Here is a 15,995-nt window from a genome sequence, read left to right as displayed (position 1 = left end):
TTTGACCTTCATCAGTAAATGCTTCTAGTCCTCTTTGCTTTCAGCAAGCAAGGTTGTGTCATCTGGACATTGCAGGTTGTTAATGAGTCTTCCCTCCAATCCTGATACCCCCCTTCTCCTTCATATATAATCCAGCTTCTCGGATCATTTGCTCAGCATACAGACTAAGTATGGTGAAAGGATACAACCCTGATGCACACCTTTTTTGATTTTAAACCATGCAGTATCCCCCTCCTCTGTTCAAATGACTGCCTCTTGGTCGGCATGAGCACAATTAAATGTTCTGGAATTTCCATTCTTTGCAACGTTATCCACAATTTATTACGATCCACACAGTCAAATGCCTTTGCAAAGTCAATAAAACACAGGTAAACATCTTTCTGGTATTCCGCTTTTAGCCAGGATCCATCTGATATCAGCAATGATACCCCTGGTTCCACATCCTCCTGCGAATCCAGCTTGAATTTCTGGCAGTTCTCTGTCGATGTACTGTTACAACCACTTTTCAATGATGTTCAGCAAAATTTTACTTGCATGTGATATTAATGATATTGTTCCATAATTTCCATAATTCTGCTGGATCACTTTTCTTTGGAATGTGCACATACACCAATCTCTTCAGCCGGTTGGCTTGCCAGTGCCTTCAATGCATCTTGGACTTTTCCTTCCGTACTGTTGGCTCTTAATCATATGCTATCTCCTGAAATGGTTAATTTCCAGTTAACTGGCCTAGTAACGTGTTTAGTGCTTCTGCTCTATCTCCTAGTTCACTGCATAGTGCCTGGGGTCTTAAAAGCTTGCAAGTGGCTGTCCAAGGCACAGCAATTGGTCTCTATGTATTCATCTGGAGCAACATAGGAAGGAGAGCCAGGAATAGGAAGAGGACATGGAATGTGAAGCTAATTGCCTCCTTTGCCAGGAGACCAGAAGAACTGGATGGTGCCCAGCTACCATTACTGAACATTTTGAGCAAAGATTACAAAGAAGAATCCTGATCAAAAGGGGAAAATGCAGAACAGAATTTCAAATCCTCATGGACTCCAGACCTTCTAGAGTCATGGAGGGTGGACGAACCCCTGAAACTATTGGCCTGAGATAATCTTTAAACCTTAAACCAAAAAGATTCCCTGAAGTCATCTTAAAACTAGCTAGTAAGAAATGTCTGCATTTGCTCTTTTAAGAACTATCTATATGGAATGAAAACTGAAAACACCAACTCGAAAGATTAGATAGGAGCCTTAGGCGGCAGTGGGTTTATGTTAATGAGGGAGGAACAACTCAGAAGGAGGGTGAGTGGTTGCACAACTCAAAGAATGGAATCAGTATCACCAAATGGGTGTAGAAACTGTTGAATTGGTGTTTGTCTTGCTCTGTATATTTTCAACAATAAAATTTAGAAGAAAAAAAGGAGGGGGTGCCGTGTTAGTGGTGACACCCCACATACTGGGCACATCAGCCTGGCTCAAGGATGCTCTCACCAAATCCTGAAGCCCGTGGGAGGCAAATATTTGTATCCCATCCTGGGTGTTTTGGATCCTGAGCACACTGGAAGCTCAGAAAGGTCAGCCCACATGCCCCGGTCCCATGGCAGGGAGGAAAAGCATCACGGCTTGCATCTGAGTCAGCCATTTCTGTGCACTCTGTCTGTTAGCCTTGGTCTGGGTTCACGTCAGGCCCAGGGGCCTCACTATGGGAGTCCCAAGTCCTAGCAGCAGCCGGGGTGCCTGAGCCCCTGTCCCAGGATGGCCACCCAGCCCCACCACCCAGCTCGGTGACCTGGCAGGCAGCTTGTCTGTGCTGAGAACACTCCTCGGAGCTGCAGGAAAAATGAAATTCCAATGAAGCACACTGGAATTTGCGGGTCAGACATGGTACATGACAAGGAGCCCTACAGAGGGGGTGGACTTCTCCCTTTTCCTCCCTCCTTCCTCGGGCAGAGCAGCTGGCACATGGCTCAACTGGACTGCATCTTCAACTGTGTCCCCTTGAGACTCGAAGCAGAGGACAGAGTAGCCTGAGCAGCAGTGGAAGCACTTGGTATGGTGGTTCGAGATGAGAAGGGTCTTTCAGAAGCAGCGCAGGGCGTGGCAGGGGTGCAAAGGTATGCCTATGGCACCAGGCATACTGACAAAGAAGGACGTGAAGATGGCCGACACAGGAAAAGGCAGTGGGAGTTATAATGGCAGCTTTCCAGAGGTGTGGATTATCCACCCATCACCGCCATCCTACCCGCTCCAATACGGGGGTGGACTCAGAACCTCCTGCTGTTAAGGAACCTTGTCCCCAGACACTAAGGAGCCCGTGCATAGCAGGTGCTGTGCATGTGGGGTCTCTCCTTCCTGTTTTCCTGGGTGTACAGGAGTGTGGGTAACAGGGGAGCAGCTCCACCTGCCAAGGTAGCTGATGACGCCTGCCAGGGGCACTGCCAAGTGATGTCTTGGCTCAAGGCGGGGCCGGGGGGAGCCACATGGCCTGTGACTAAGGTTGGGAAACCCCAGGTAGCCCAGAAGGCCAGGCAAGGGTCACACCTGGGACCAATGTAGGGTCAGTCAAGACTAGTAGCTCCTGCTTAGGAGGTGTGCTCTGGCAGGGACAGCGGGGTGCTGCAGTGTTTTTAAGATCTGCGTTTGGAGTTTAACTCAGGTTTGAATCTCCTCTCTCACTCTTCTGACCCAGGACCTGGGTGAGCTTGGAGTAAAGTGGATGTCAAAACAGGGCCAAGGGGTGTGCTGAGAAATGGAGTGTGAACACAAGAGCTCGGTACACAGCAGGCACTCAGTAAGTGGCTGGTCGTGGGGAAGGAGGGAGAGGCCCTGGCTGGGTCCAGGAGGGAGCACAGGAGGAGGATCAGGGTTGCCACCCTATCACTCAGCCATGAAAAACGGCGTTGTCCTGACACACGCTACAACGTGGACAAACCTTGAAAACGTCACACCCAGTGAGAGAAGCCAGGTTCAAGAAGCCACATTATAGGACTCCGTTTATAAGAAATGTCCAGAATAGACAAATCAACAGAGAGAAAGTGATGCTAAGGTGACAGCGGGGCTTCTTTTCAGAGATAGGGCAATGAAACGCTCCCAAATTAGCAATGATGATCGCACAACTCTCTGAATACACTAAAAAACACTGAACTGTACATTGTAATGAATTTTGTGGTATGTGATTTCTACCTCAGTAACAACAAAAGAATTAAAAATTAAAAACTCTATCCACCCTGCCAAGAAGCACTGGGTGGCACCAACAGTTAAGCACTCGGCTGCTAACTGAAAGGTTAGTGGTTCAAACCCACCAGCCACTCCCGGGGAGAAAAGACCTAGCGATCTGGTTCCGTGAAGATTACAGCTGGGGAAACCCTATGGGGCAGTTAGTTCTACTCTGTCACACGGATCACTGTGGGCTGGAATCAACTTGATGACACACAACAAGCCTCCCCCGCCCCTGCCAAGTCCTCTGAAGGCCACCCCTTACTGCTCTCCTGGTTCCAGGTGGGGAGTTTGGGCAGGAGAGCTGAGGCCCGCAAGATACCCCCACGTGCCCTGCACCCCCAGACTCCGGAAACTTCCCGGGGGAGGCGCGGCTGCCAGCTCTGTCCCTTGTGGGCTCTCAGACCTGGCTCCCCGCACCACTGGGAGGGGCCTTCCATTTGGGACACGGTCCTAACTCCAGCTCTCCAAATCCACTGGGAAAGGTCACACGGGAGCCACATCCCCCTGGCTGTGTGACCTCAGCATAGTGACGTGACCTTTCCGAGCCTCAGTCTCCTCACCTGTGCAATGGGGCTACTCAGGACTGTCAGCCCACTCCACAGATGAAGGCAACACAGTGGCAGAGCCAGGGTGACTCTGTGAGCAAATGGGCATCAGCATGAGGTCCGGCTGTGAGGATGGTCGAGAAGGTGCAACCCTGGGTGTCCCTCCCATTTCCCCATGCCAAAGCTGAGTGGGGCTGAGCAGCTGGGCTCAAACTGCTCAGAAAGGCTGAGTTTCTCTTAAGTCATTCTGGGTAGGGCTGAGCACAAGCTTCCATGTTAGGTGCCCACAGATGGCGTACTCCGTGAACCTTGGCCTTCTCATCTGCACAATGGGGACACTCTCAGGTCACTCAGCTGCTGGGACCCGCTCTCCACCCCCACACCCCTCTGCCGCAAAGGCCGGTCTCCCTCTCCAGTGGAGTCACGTGGACGCCCCGGGCCAGCCACGAACTGAGCAAGGCCCCGCAGCCACCTGCTGGATCCCCTGCCATCACGCAGGGCAGCACACCTTGTTCTTGCAGGCTCCGCGGAGAGGACAAAGGACAGTGAAGCAGGCTTGCTCTGGGGCTGTGGCCCGCATGCCCCTGGGAAGACTGCCAGCACTCCGCAGACACTGTGTGGTGTTGCCCGGAGGCTCAGGAGTGGACACAGCTGCCAGTGTGGTCGCAACGTGCACAGGGCGAGTTGGCCGAGCCAGGGGCAGTGTCCTTGCAATGTTAATAGCTGTTTCGAGAGCTCGTGCCAGCCCTGGGTGCTGGGAGACCCTGCCCCAGGGAGATTCTCATCTCTTCCTCCTTGCAGCCTTGCAGAAAACCCCCTTCTCAGGCTCCTTGGCTGCAGAGCCAGGGGCTCACTTCCTGCCTGAGGCGTGTTCTCCAAGCCAGGGCGGCGGGGCAGGCAGGCAGGGGCCTCGGGCTGCAGTGCGGCCTTGTGCAACCCCAGCTCCTCAGGGCCACCCCTGCTCAGGGACGTGAGAGTGAGGAGGGTAAGCAGAGACATGAGGACTCACTGTGGCTGCAGAGTGCCCCTGCCCAGTGGACAGGGTAACTGGTGGCAGGCAGGAACGGGCAGTGAGAGGGGGTCCCACAGTGCAGAATGCAGCCCCACTGTCACTTCCTGGGCCACTGTGCTCCACCCTTTACACCCCACTCAAACAGAACCAGCAGCAGAAGAGACCCAGGTGAGAGTCAAATAAGGCCATCCTACCCACCCTCATCTGGGCAAACATCCGCCAATGAACCAGGGCCCCTGACCACATAACACAGACGCCATCCCAGACACCACATCCTTGGGTGCCCTAGGGGCCACGGAGCCCAAGCTCAGGCCTTTAGGAAGAGGCAGACACCTGGGATACCAGCTTCCTCTGCCTCAGAAGCCATGCCCCGGCTCCAGCCATGGCTAGGATTCCCAGCAGAGACCAGGGTTCTGAAAGGCCTGCACCCAGATTCCATAGGGTCCTGAGTCTCCCAGCGACTTCAACCAAACTGCCCCCGCACTTGTCCACCAGCACCCCTCACCAGTACCGATACCCGGCAGCAGGATGGTCATTCTGGGTCCGGAAAAGGGCCCGAGCCAGAGCCAAAAGAGAGCTATGAGAACCTTCTTATACCCCGAAGGAGGGCATGACCAAAGCCCAAAGAGGATGGCCATTTGCCCAGTATCACACACAAGCTCACTGCCCAGATGATACAGCAGCCAGGGCTCCAGACCCTAGGATACTTTGTCCCTGTCCCTTTTTCAATCCCAGATACCCCAGCTTGGGGGCCAAGCAAGTTCCCAGCAACACTGTGATCTCCGGCCATGTCTGAGAGGCCATCCAGCCCTGGAGCTTGTTGGGGACCTGCACCCAGTATACCCCCTCCTCCTGATTCACAGTCAGGGGCCAACGGGTACACAGCTCCGCTGCTGGACCTTGACGGCGACTGTGGGAGCTGAGGAAGAACAGACAAGAGGGCAGAGAGAGGCACAGAAGCAAAGCAGAGGGGGCAGGGGCTTGGCTGGGGTAGGCTCGGCGGTCCAGCCAGCACCACCCAGTCCAGGCCCTGGCAGGAGAGAAGGCAAGAAGTTGGCACAAGCAAGTGTGCATGTGGGAGGGGCTGCTCCGGCTGACACCGAGCGCCATCAAGGGTCTGGCCCTAGGCAAACAGCTGTCCAGCGGCCTCCGCCTGCTCCTCCCGGGCGCCCAGCATGGGGCTCCTCTTACCTCTGGGCTCCTCCGCCTGTTTGGCGAGCTTGCGCAGCGCAGCGGCAAAGCTGGAGGACGGCGCAGCCTGGACGGATAGCGCGCTGCTGGTGGCAGGGCTGCCGCCGGGCACCAGGGCACCATTGAGCGGTGAGGGGGTGAGGGGGCTGACGGTGGCCGTGGTCCTGGTCGCGGTGGAAAGCATTCCTAGTGAAGGGGACTTGGGCTCATGGCTCATGCCTGAAACAGGAAAAGAAGAACCAGGTCACCCAGAGAGCAGAGAGCCAGCACCAGAGCAGAGGGCCGCGGGGGCCCGGAGGGCGGCATGCGGGGAGATGACAGGCGGGAGGCAGAACAAGGTCAGTGCTGCAGAGAAGCCGGGTCAGCATGCTGGATCCAAGCGGACCCTACACCCCACATGGTGACCCTTCCACCACCTGTCATTAAGAAGCCAACGTGCTCCAGACCCCAAGGATTCTGGACACCACATGGCTCGACCAAACACAACCCTACGACCCCTCCAGGGCAGCCCCAGGTCAGCAGGCCACAAAAGACCCCACAACACCCCCTAGACTGTCCTCGCTGCCATGGAAGGATGCGAGGGAGACCGAAGTACAGGGCATAGCGCAGAGAGCTGCCATCCTCAGAGCAGAGAGAAGCATGCCACGGGGAGGGAGGGCCTCACTGTGACAAGACGGAGAACCCAGGCAGGGCTCACATTCCCTGAGCTTACTCTGCCAGGTGCCAATCACAGCACCCAAGTGGTTGCACCCATTTTACAGAAAAGGAGACTGAGGCGCACACACTGCCAAGTCCACACGGGAGGTCAGTGGGAGAGCCAGGATTTGGACCCAGACAGGCTGGTCCCAGGGCCTTAGCCTGCTCCTGCAGCATGCCCTGGAATCCCAAAGCTACCCAGGGATCCAGAGGGGAGGGGTGCAGTGTGTCTTGGCCCCAGAGAAATGGGCCTGTCGATGGTGGGAGGGGAGGAAATGAGGGAGAAACCAGCGGCCCACAGCACTGCCGTGGGCTCCCACCAGCCAGGCCTGGCAGGAGAGGCTAAGTATCTGGAAATCAGAGTGACCCCGTGGCCAGGAATCTGCCCTCCCACTTGGCCGAGGTCACACCTGCGGCACCGGGAGGTTTGTGTCCAGCCAGCAATGACATCAGTTGCGACAGTGCCCCCGCACTGGGCGTTCAATTCCCTGTCTAAGCGTCAACGAAGCAGCCTTCCCCCTTCCAGTGGATCAATGACAGCTCAGCTGCATTTCAGGGGCGGGTGAGCGCTGCCATAAATAAGTTTTCCGTTAACATTCCCGCCCTCTGGGAGGCCACCTAACAGGTCCTGCTCCCTGTTGGGGACACTCGAGGGGAAGTAAATCAAGGCCACTCGCCCCTGGTGGGGGCAGCTGGTCCTTACAGGACAAGCAAATTAACTTCTAAACACGGAAGACTTGAGAGGGTGGGCACCAGGGGATCACCTGGAGGGGTACAGCTGGGTGCAGCTTGGAACACTGTGGGGGCAGGGCTTGAGCTTGGCAAGGCTGGGCAGCCAGGAGGGGACCCCAGGTTCCTCTGCCAGGCTGGGGCCCACTCCATGAGGCAGAAGTGAGTGAGGGGCACTTCCCTGCCCACTGAGCACCTTCCCCCGCAGGGGGTCGTGTCAAACTTACCAACGTGTAACTGGAACCTGTTTCCACGTCACCCCAGGGGCCAGGAGGCTCTGATGTGGCCAGGTGGGCAGAGATGTCCGTAGGTGATTGGACAGGGCCAGGCCTCCCGAAACCTGGACGTGAGCCCCAAACCCCACTGCCCACCAGAAAGATGGGGCGGGGGACACCTGGGGGCACCTGAGGGCGAGGGCTAGGTAAAACCGCCAGGCCACTCAGGGACCGCTGGGGATTAAGGAAAACATGGGGGCAGCGTGAGCCCCAGGGAACAACATCTTCTCTGTGAGGGTCTGCACCTCGGCAGCAAAGGATCTCAGAGCCCAGCACCCACTGCAAGCAAGTTGGCCTGCTAGCTGGTGAGGTTATATGGCAGCCGCCAGGCCCGGCTTCACCAAGAAGTGGGTCTGACAACACACAATACAAGACAGGTCAGCACAACTGGACTAAACCAAAAGCAAAAAAGTTTCCTGAATAAACTGAATGCTTTGAAGGCCAGCATAACAACTGGCTTAATAAAATCTATTAAGAAAACATTCTGCCTGCCACTGTGGAGAGTGGCATCCGGGGTCTTAAACGCTAGCAAGCAGTCATCTAAGAGGCATCAATTGGTCTCAAACCACCTGGAGCAAAGGAAAATGAAGAACACCAAAGACACATGGTAATTATGAGCATCAAGAGACAGAAAGGGCCACATAAACCAGAGGCTACATCAGCCTGAGACCAGAAGAACTAGATGGTGCCCGGCCACGACTGATGACCGCCCTGACAGGGAGTGCAACAGAGAACCCCTGAAGGAGCGGAAGAGCAGTGGGATACAGGCTTCAAATTCTCGTAAAAAGACCAGACTTAATGGTCCGACTGAGACTAGAAGGACCCCGGTTGTCATGGCCCCCAGTCCTTCTGTTAGCCCAAGACAAGAACCATTCGCAAAGCCAACCCTTCAGACGGAGATTGGACTGGAATATAAGATAGAAAATGATACTGGTGAGGAGTGAGTTTCTTGGATTGAGTAGACACATATACTATGTAGGCAGCTCCTGTCTAGACGGGAAATGAGAAGGCAGAGGGGGATAGAAGCTGGCTGAATGGACACGGAAATACAGGGTGGAGAGGAGCGTGCTGTCTCATTGGGGGAGAGCAACTAGGGGTATATAGCAAGGTGTATGTAAATTTTTGTATGAGAGACTGACTTATTTGTAAACTTTCACTTAAAACACAATGAAAATTAAAAAAAAAAAAAAGGGTCTGTGGCAGCATTGATCCAGGAGGTTGACCCCTGCTTGTCCTCCTTGTGGTCTTTCGGAAGACCAGAATTAACTGTGTTATTATACAGCCCAGGGCAGAACCCCGTTTGGGACGGGGGAGGGAGCCGGGTCAAGCTCACACAGGACAGTGCCAGATTTGTGCTGCCCACCTGGCTCAGAGGGACCAGACCTGTCATCAAAGCCTGTGTGCTGCTTTGGGTGGGCACCCCACTCTGCTATCCCATTCCCACTCTCCACCCCCCACAGGCCGGGAGCCGGCAGCAGCCCAGCTTGGCACGAACATCTCAGGCACCAAGCTGGCTCCACGTCCCTTAGAAGCCAGTGGCGGCAGGTGAAGATTGACACCTAGGATGTCCCAGGACTGAGGGGAGACCAGAGCTACACAGGGGACCCCCAGGGCACAACTCTACACACAGGTGCTGACCAGGGCGAGCGAGAGGCCCTGCTGGTCCCACTCATCAGGGAAGTACCATCAGCACCCCTGCTTGTGTGTCCACAGTTTCTTTTGGGGGGGCAGTTCTCTAGATACAAAGTGCCTTAGGGTGGAGCCCCTCCCACAGGGAGCCAGGTCATGAGGTACTCCAAAGAGTCACCATGAGGACTTTCCGGAGGATGAGGTATTTGGAAGGACCCAGGGGCCCCCAACCGGAGGAATAGAAACCGTCCCAGGGGACAATTTAAGGAGACCTCAGAGATCCTTACAAACCAGTCTGTCAGCGGTCAATACACCGAAAACAGGCCTGCAAGGGGCCACAGCATCATAACCGTCCCCACCGTGTCGCCAGCTCCTTCCAGCCATCTCCTTAGTCAGTGCTGGGAGGCCAGTGAGCATGGATGAAGAAACTGAGGCCCAAGTTCACACAGCAAGTCTACAACTTGAACAAATGCAGTTTTCCTGGGCCCAAATCAAGTGCTCTCACTACTCATGACACTACTGACCACCCATCCAGCCCAAGGCCTATTCATGATGCCCAGATAAAAGATTTAAACACACACACACTTTAAATACAGGCAACTGCAGTCATTTACAGAAACCTTGGTGGCATAGAGATTAAGAGCTACAGGTGCTAACCAAAAGGCTGGCGGTTTGAATCCACCAGGTGCTCCTTGGAAACCCTATGGGGCAGTTCCACTGTGTCCTGTAAGGTCACTGTGATTCAGTATGCACTGAACAGCAACAGGTTTGCAATCATTTAGAAATGCAGCCACACATACAAAAACAATGTCACAAATTCTTTACACTCCTCTCTTCAACAGGTGGAGCCCTTGAGCACACGCCAGACGCAATGACTCAATGACTCGCTTCCAATGAATAGAATATGGCAGAATTGATGAGGTGTGACTTCTGAGGCTAGGTCATAAAAGGCAGAGCAGCTTCCTCCTTGCTCTCTCTTGGATCATTTGTGTTGAGAGCAACTAGCTGCCCTATCATGAAAATGCTCAAGCAGCCTGTGGAGAATCTCATGTGTTAAGAACTGAGGCCTCCACCCAAAAGCCGTGACGGAGTCATCTTGGAAACAAGAGTCCAGCCCCAGTCAAACCTTCAGATGGCTACAACCCTGGCCAACATCTTGACTGTAACCTCATGAGTAACTCCAAGCCAGAACAGCCCAGCTAAGCTACTCATGAACTCCTGACCCACAGAAGCTGTGAAATAATGTTTTTAAGCTACAAAGTTAGGGACAATTTGTTACATGGCATTAGATAAGTGATAGAGTGACCACGTGCTCTATTGGTCATCATCACCTTCCCTCCGCTGTCACCTCTCTCCCTTTCAAAAGCCCAAGCTCCTGCATTCTCATCCTTGCCCCTGGGCTGGTGTGCTCATTTAGTCTCATACGTGGTTGAGCTATGTGTTCTTACTGTTTGTTTCATGGACCTGTCGAATCTTTGGTGGAAGGGTGAACCTCAGGAATGACTTCAGTACTGAGTTAAAAGGGTGCTGGGGTTTCTCCAGTCTCTATCAGACCAGTAAGTCTGGTCTTTTTTCATGAGTTTGAATTGTTTTCTACATTTTTCTCCAGCTCTGTCTGGAACCCTCTATAGTGATCCCTGTTAAAGCAGTCAGTGGTGATAGTACCACCTAGTTGTGCTGGACTTAAACCAGTGGGGGCTGTGGTAGTTGTGGCCCATTAGTACTTTGAACTATCTTTCCCTTGTGTCTTTGGTTTTCTTCATTGTCCCTTGCTCCAGACGGGGTGGGACCAGTGGAGTATCTTAGATGGCCCCTCATAAACTTTTAAGACCCCAGGCATTACTCACCAAAGTAGGATGTAGAACATTTTCTTTCTAAACTATGTTATGCCAATTGAGCTAGATGTTCCCTGAGACCATGGTCCTTCCTTCAGGGAAGCTCTATGTGTCTATGAAGCTTCTACAATTTTGCCGTAGTCAAGCTGTACTGACTTCATCAGTACTACGTACTGTCTTACCCTTCACCAAAGTTACCACTTACCTATGGTCTAGTTAGTGTTTTTCCCTCCCCAACCCTCCTCTCCCTCGTAACCATCAAAGATTTTTTGCGTGGAAACCTTTTCATGGGTTTCTATAATAGTAGTCTCACATAGTTAAGTGTCCTTTCGTGACCGACTTACTCCACTCAACATAATGCCCTCCAGGTTCATTCCCGCAGTGAGATGTTTCAGAGATTCACCACTGTTCTTTATCGTTGCATAGTACCCCGCTGTATGTACACACCGTAGTTTATCCACTCATCTGCTGATGGGGACTTAGGTTTTTTCCATCTTTTTGCTACTGTGAACGATGCTGCAACAAACATGGGTGTGCACAACTATTTGTGTGATGGCTCTTATTTCTCTATGATGTATTCTTAGGAGTGGGTTTGCTAGATCATACAGTATGTCTATGTCTAGGTTTTTAAGGAAACACCCTATCATTGTCCGAAACGGTCGTATCAGGGCCTCTACTGTTGACCTTATTTTTTTTTCTATGACCTTTATAGTTTTTGGTGTTGTATTAAGGCCTCTGACACATTTTGGATTAGTTTTAGTGTACGGGGTAAAGTACGGGTCCTGCTTTTCTTTCTTTTTTTTTTTTTACAGGCGGACATCAGGTTTTGCCACTGTGTCTGTTAAAGACCGTCTTTTCCCCATTTAATGGATTTGGGGCCTTTGCTGAAGCTCAGGTGACTACAGGTGGATGGATTTACATTTGGGTTCTTGATTCTGTTCCATCGGTTGATATGTCTGTTTTGACTACTGTAGCTGTACAGGAGGTTCTGAGATCAGGTAGTTCGAGGCCTCCTATTCAATACGGCTTTACTTACCAGGGCCCCTTTCCTGTCTACAAAGTAACAGTCCACACCTTCACTCTCAACATAGCATCTCCAAAATGTGTCTCTCTGAGGCCACTGGAGATGAATCACCATGCCCTTCCTCCTCCCCATACTCCTTTCTTTTAACCCCAGCAACCCTATGTGCATGGTGTCATTGGGCCCACTTCACAGACAGGAGAGGGCACGCTCCAGAAAGAAATGAAATGGTCCAAGGCCTGACAGACGCCCCCCAGTGGGGCTGGGATTATTTGAACCCAGGGCCTGTGTCCGTTTTATGTAAAGGTGGTCAGGCCCAGATCCACAACTGCTGGGGGAGGACGGACAGCACCCTAGTGCCAATGGGATGGTCAGCCCTGCCCTGCCCTGCCCTGCAGGCTACACTGCACGCTGCCAAGAGATGTGGGAGGGGGAAGTACAGCCCTGTCATCACGCCTCATGGTGGCCAGTCCCGAGGTCTGGGGGGCAGAGCCAAGTCACTGCCCAGTGACCTCCATGGCAGGCTGGCCAGCTGGTGCCTCAGGTGGATGTGCTGTGACTGCCAGCCACAGACCCATCAGCCTGCCTCAAGCTCACCTGGCACCCTGAGGCCCTGGGGTGATTCCAGGCCAGGCTGGGACACACAGGGTGGCAAGAGGACCAGTTTTCTCTCTTATCTTTATTCTTTTACCTCTCTGTTTTCTAATTTTTCTGCAGTGAATTGGGCTATAGATAAGGACACGGTGACTCCTTTGTCTTAACCCCACGTGTTGGCTTGTCCAGCCCCAGATCAAGGCCTTCCTGTCTGCGTGACAGGTGGGGTGTTGGGAGCCCAGGCCTCTCCCTCCCCACTGGTGGCCAAGGTGCTGATAGGCAGAGCTGCCCTCTGCCACTCCTCCCTGTGTCAAGCTCCTGCTAGCCTCCAGACACTAGTCCCCCCAGGGCTGGGCCTCCCTTTGCCCCTCAGACACAGCCTGGCACCACTTCCTGACACTGCTTAAGAGCTCCCCTCCCCCCAGTCCCTGGAGTCCCCTGAGCCCACGTCCCCATCGTGGTATCAGCCCCAGGCTCCAGATCCACAAGCTGGGAAAGCTGCTCCGCTGAAGTCAGGACACTTAAAATAGAATTTCAAACAAGCAGCTTCATTAGGTGGAGTCTAAAATTAGGATTTCTCCTCAGCGTGCGTACATCGAAGGGCGGGCGGGTGCTTGAGGGGGAGGCAGTGCAGGACCACCGTAGCCCTCGGAGGGGCCAGCTTCTGAAAGATGGGTGGAGGGACACAGGCCACATTCAACGCGACCCATAGGGCTCGCACAGGGTCACCCTGGGCCTGCAGTGGACCTGACACAACCTCCTGGAGCCATCTCCCTTCAGGGATGTCAAGGCCACCTCTGGGCCCCCTGGCTGCCAGGCATCAGAACAACGCCCTGCCATCCCCAGGGAGGTGGGTGCAGGCCTCCCCACACAGGAGCTCTGTAGTGGCAAAGGCCAAGGCAGGTGCCACCGTGGGTCCCCAGCCAGAGGGTGGGCGGGGGGGAGGGCCTCCAGGTGGCCCCATGCCCTCGGGAGCCCCTGCTCTCCTGCCCTCATTAGAGAGGTATTTATTAACTCCTGTTCCCGGCCACTGACTGAATCCTTGTCTACATTATCATCTCATGTAAATTCATTATCCTAGCAGCTGGGAATAAGCTCTGAGGCCTTCAGGCCGTGATGGATGAGGGCTGGGGGGCCCGGGGTGGCCAGGCAGGTGGAGGGGGGGCCTGAGGGAGCTCTGCCTGGAACATGCCCTCCCAACACACGCCACTCAGCAGGAAACAAGTCGCCGCCCCCCAGGACTCCTCACCTCCTCATTTCCATAGGGCTGCTCATGTTCCCTAGATAGGCTCCTCCTTGCCACCCTCAGTGACTGCCTCGTGCCCCCTCGGGGGAAAAAGGGTAGCCACATCTAGATACTCGAGGGCATAATGCAACAGCTCTCTGACCCTGGGCCTCGGGCACCCTACAAACCTGGTACCCTCAAACCATGGCCAGTATCTCTCCCAAGCCCCAGGGCGCTGTTCCCTGGGCCCCATGTGGCTGCCAAAGCCAGAGGCAGGATGCAAGTGTGACAAAATAACCCGACCCCCTTTGTCACGGATGAGCAGGGAAGGTGTGGAGCAGCACGGAAGTCACCCACAGCCACAAAACCACTGGGCTAGGCCTGACGCCTCTCTTGCCTGTTTCATCAAAGTGCAATTTCTTTAATGAATACTTTTTTTCCCTTTTCTGTCTGGGTTTCTAATACGGTCAGAAGCAGCACAAAGCTTTAAAAAAAAAAAAAAAAAGGAAAGAAAGAAAAACCCAATTGCAGAGGATGAGTTGAACAAGCAGTGGTTGGAATTTTCCAGAAAACCACCTTGTTCTTGATTCTTCAGGACAGACCCCAAATGGGCTTGCCCACTGTCCGAATTCTCCCAGCAGCAGGGCTTAAAACGAGAGCCAAGCTCTAACACTCCATTAAATACGGTATCTCCCTCTGCTCAGGGATGGGCAGGGCATTGGGTAGGGGCATTATTAATCAGCACACTGCAGCCGCCCTCCGCCCCCTGCAGATCCCATAATTATGGCTTCCTTTCATCCCTGCTCTTCCCGGCTCCAGACCTCAGGCCTGCTCTCTCCATGCTCTGTAATTACAAGCTAATAGCTGAGATGAATTTTCTGCTGGGTCCCGGTTCAAGCACCAATCCGCCCCTGCCCCTGGCAGCACCCCCGAGCATAATTATACCCCTAGAGGCCCTGCCCAGTGGGGTACCCCTTTCAGGCCTTGGGCGTACAATCTGGACCTGGATTCTCTAATCACCCCTTTTGGTAATTTTTCATTACTGCAGAAAGAAATGTTTGTGAACAAATAAAGGCCGCCTGGCCCCCTGGCCCCCACCCGCCAAAGGGGCACTGCTCTGCAGCCCTAGTGAACCAGGATCACCCACTGCAGACCACGAGGTGCATGGGTGTCACGTGACCCAGGAGGCGCATGGCTTCATAATAAATTCATTATTACATTTGCCTTCGGCAGGTCCTGAGCTCACGTGCATGAAGCAATATTTCTGCAGGCTGGGGGCAGGAAGGCCGCCATAGGGAGGCGGTTCGAGTTCCAGATGCACCCGGGTGGCCTGCTCATGCCTTGATTTTTTTTTTTTTTTAAAGATAAAAACGCCACCTCCCCATAAGTTGTAAGTTTCTAAGGAGACTGCTCCCAAACCGTACTTGCTCCCCAAGGTTAACGCTGTGAGCCACTGTCAGGTTGAGCCAAGACCACCTCTAAAAGTGAAAGGGCAAATGAAGGCCTAGATGAAAGCCATGGATAATGACCCTGAACCAGAGAGGTGAGAGGCCGAGAGAACAAGAAGAAGGGAGGGGGGAACCCTTGCACCCGCAGGGGCCTTCACCCAGCAGCTCTGCCATTCAACACCAATCATGTCACCGCAGACGGCCCCAGGCAGGAGCTGAAGTGCTCCAGAAGCTGCCCGGCAGAACCCCAATCAAAAAGAGCACAGCCCATCTCCAGAAAGACCCTGAGTGCGTGCCACCTGCCCCACAAGGTTCCCTATTTCCAAGCCAATCTTATGGGTTGCCTGGTAGCCACCTGGGACCCCACGTTCAGCCTGAGCTGCTCCTGCAGCAAATGGGGGTAAGCGGGGGCTGTACCATGTAGGGATTTTTCCCAACGCCCCCCCCCGCCATGATAGTAAATGGGGATGGGGTGTTGGGGGGGCTTTCAACAGGACCCCCTGCTGAATCCAAGTTCTGGAGAACAAGGAGCTGGAGCCTTCTGGAACAGATACTTGTATGTGGAGCCTTCTGGAACAGACACGTGTAC

The 15,995-nt window shown here is 53.8% G+C and overlaps 1 protein-coding gene across 5 annotated transcripts in view; it reads right to left on the bottom strand.

Moving 5' to 3' along the window:
* The window catches only part of GSE1 (Gse1 coiled-coil protein), a 446,848-nt gene that overhangs the window by 30,473 nt on the left and 400,380 nt on the right, over window positions 1-15,995 (bottom strand). For 4 of the 5 annotated variants that reach the window (XM_049864410.1, XM_049864408.1, XM_049864409.1 and 1 more), the window contains one exon: window positions 5,955-6,173. The exons of the other annotated variant lie outside the window; for it this stretch is intronic. In XM_049864410.1, coding sequence (XP_049720367.1) covers window positions 5,955-6,173 — 219 coding nt within the window. The remainder of the gene's footprint in view (window positions 1-5,954; window positions 6,174-15,995) is intronic. 5 annotated transcript variants of the gene reach the window in all.

The sequence above is a fragment of the Elephas maximus genome, chromosome 21 (genome assembly GCF_024166365.1).
Source record: "Elephas maximus indicus isolate mEleMax1 chromosome 21, mEleMax1 primary haplotype, whole genome shotgun sequence".
NCBI lineage: Eukaryota > Metazoa > Chordata > Mammalia > Proboscidea > Elephantidae > Elephas > Elephas maximus.
The sequence above is the reverse complement of the archived record's forward strand: the minus strand, read 5'-3'. Positions and strand labels throughout refer to the sequence as shown.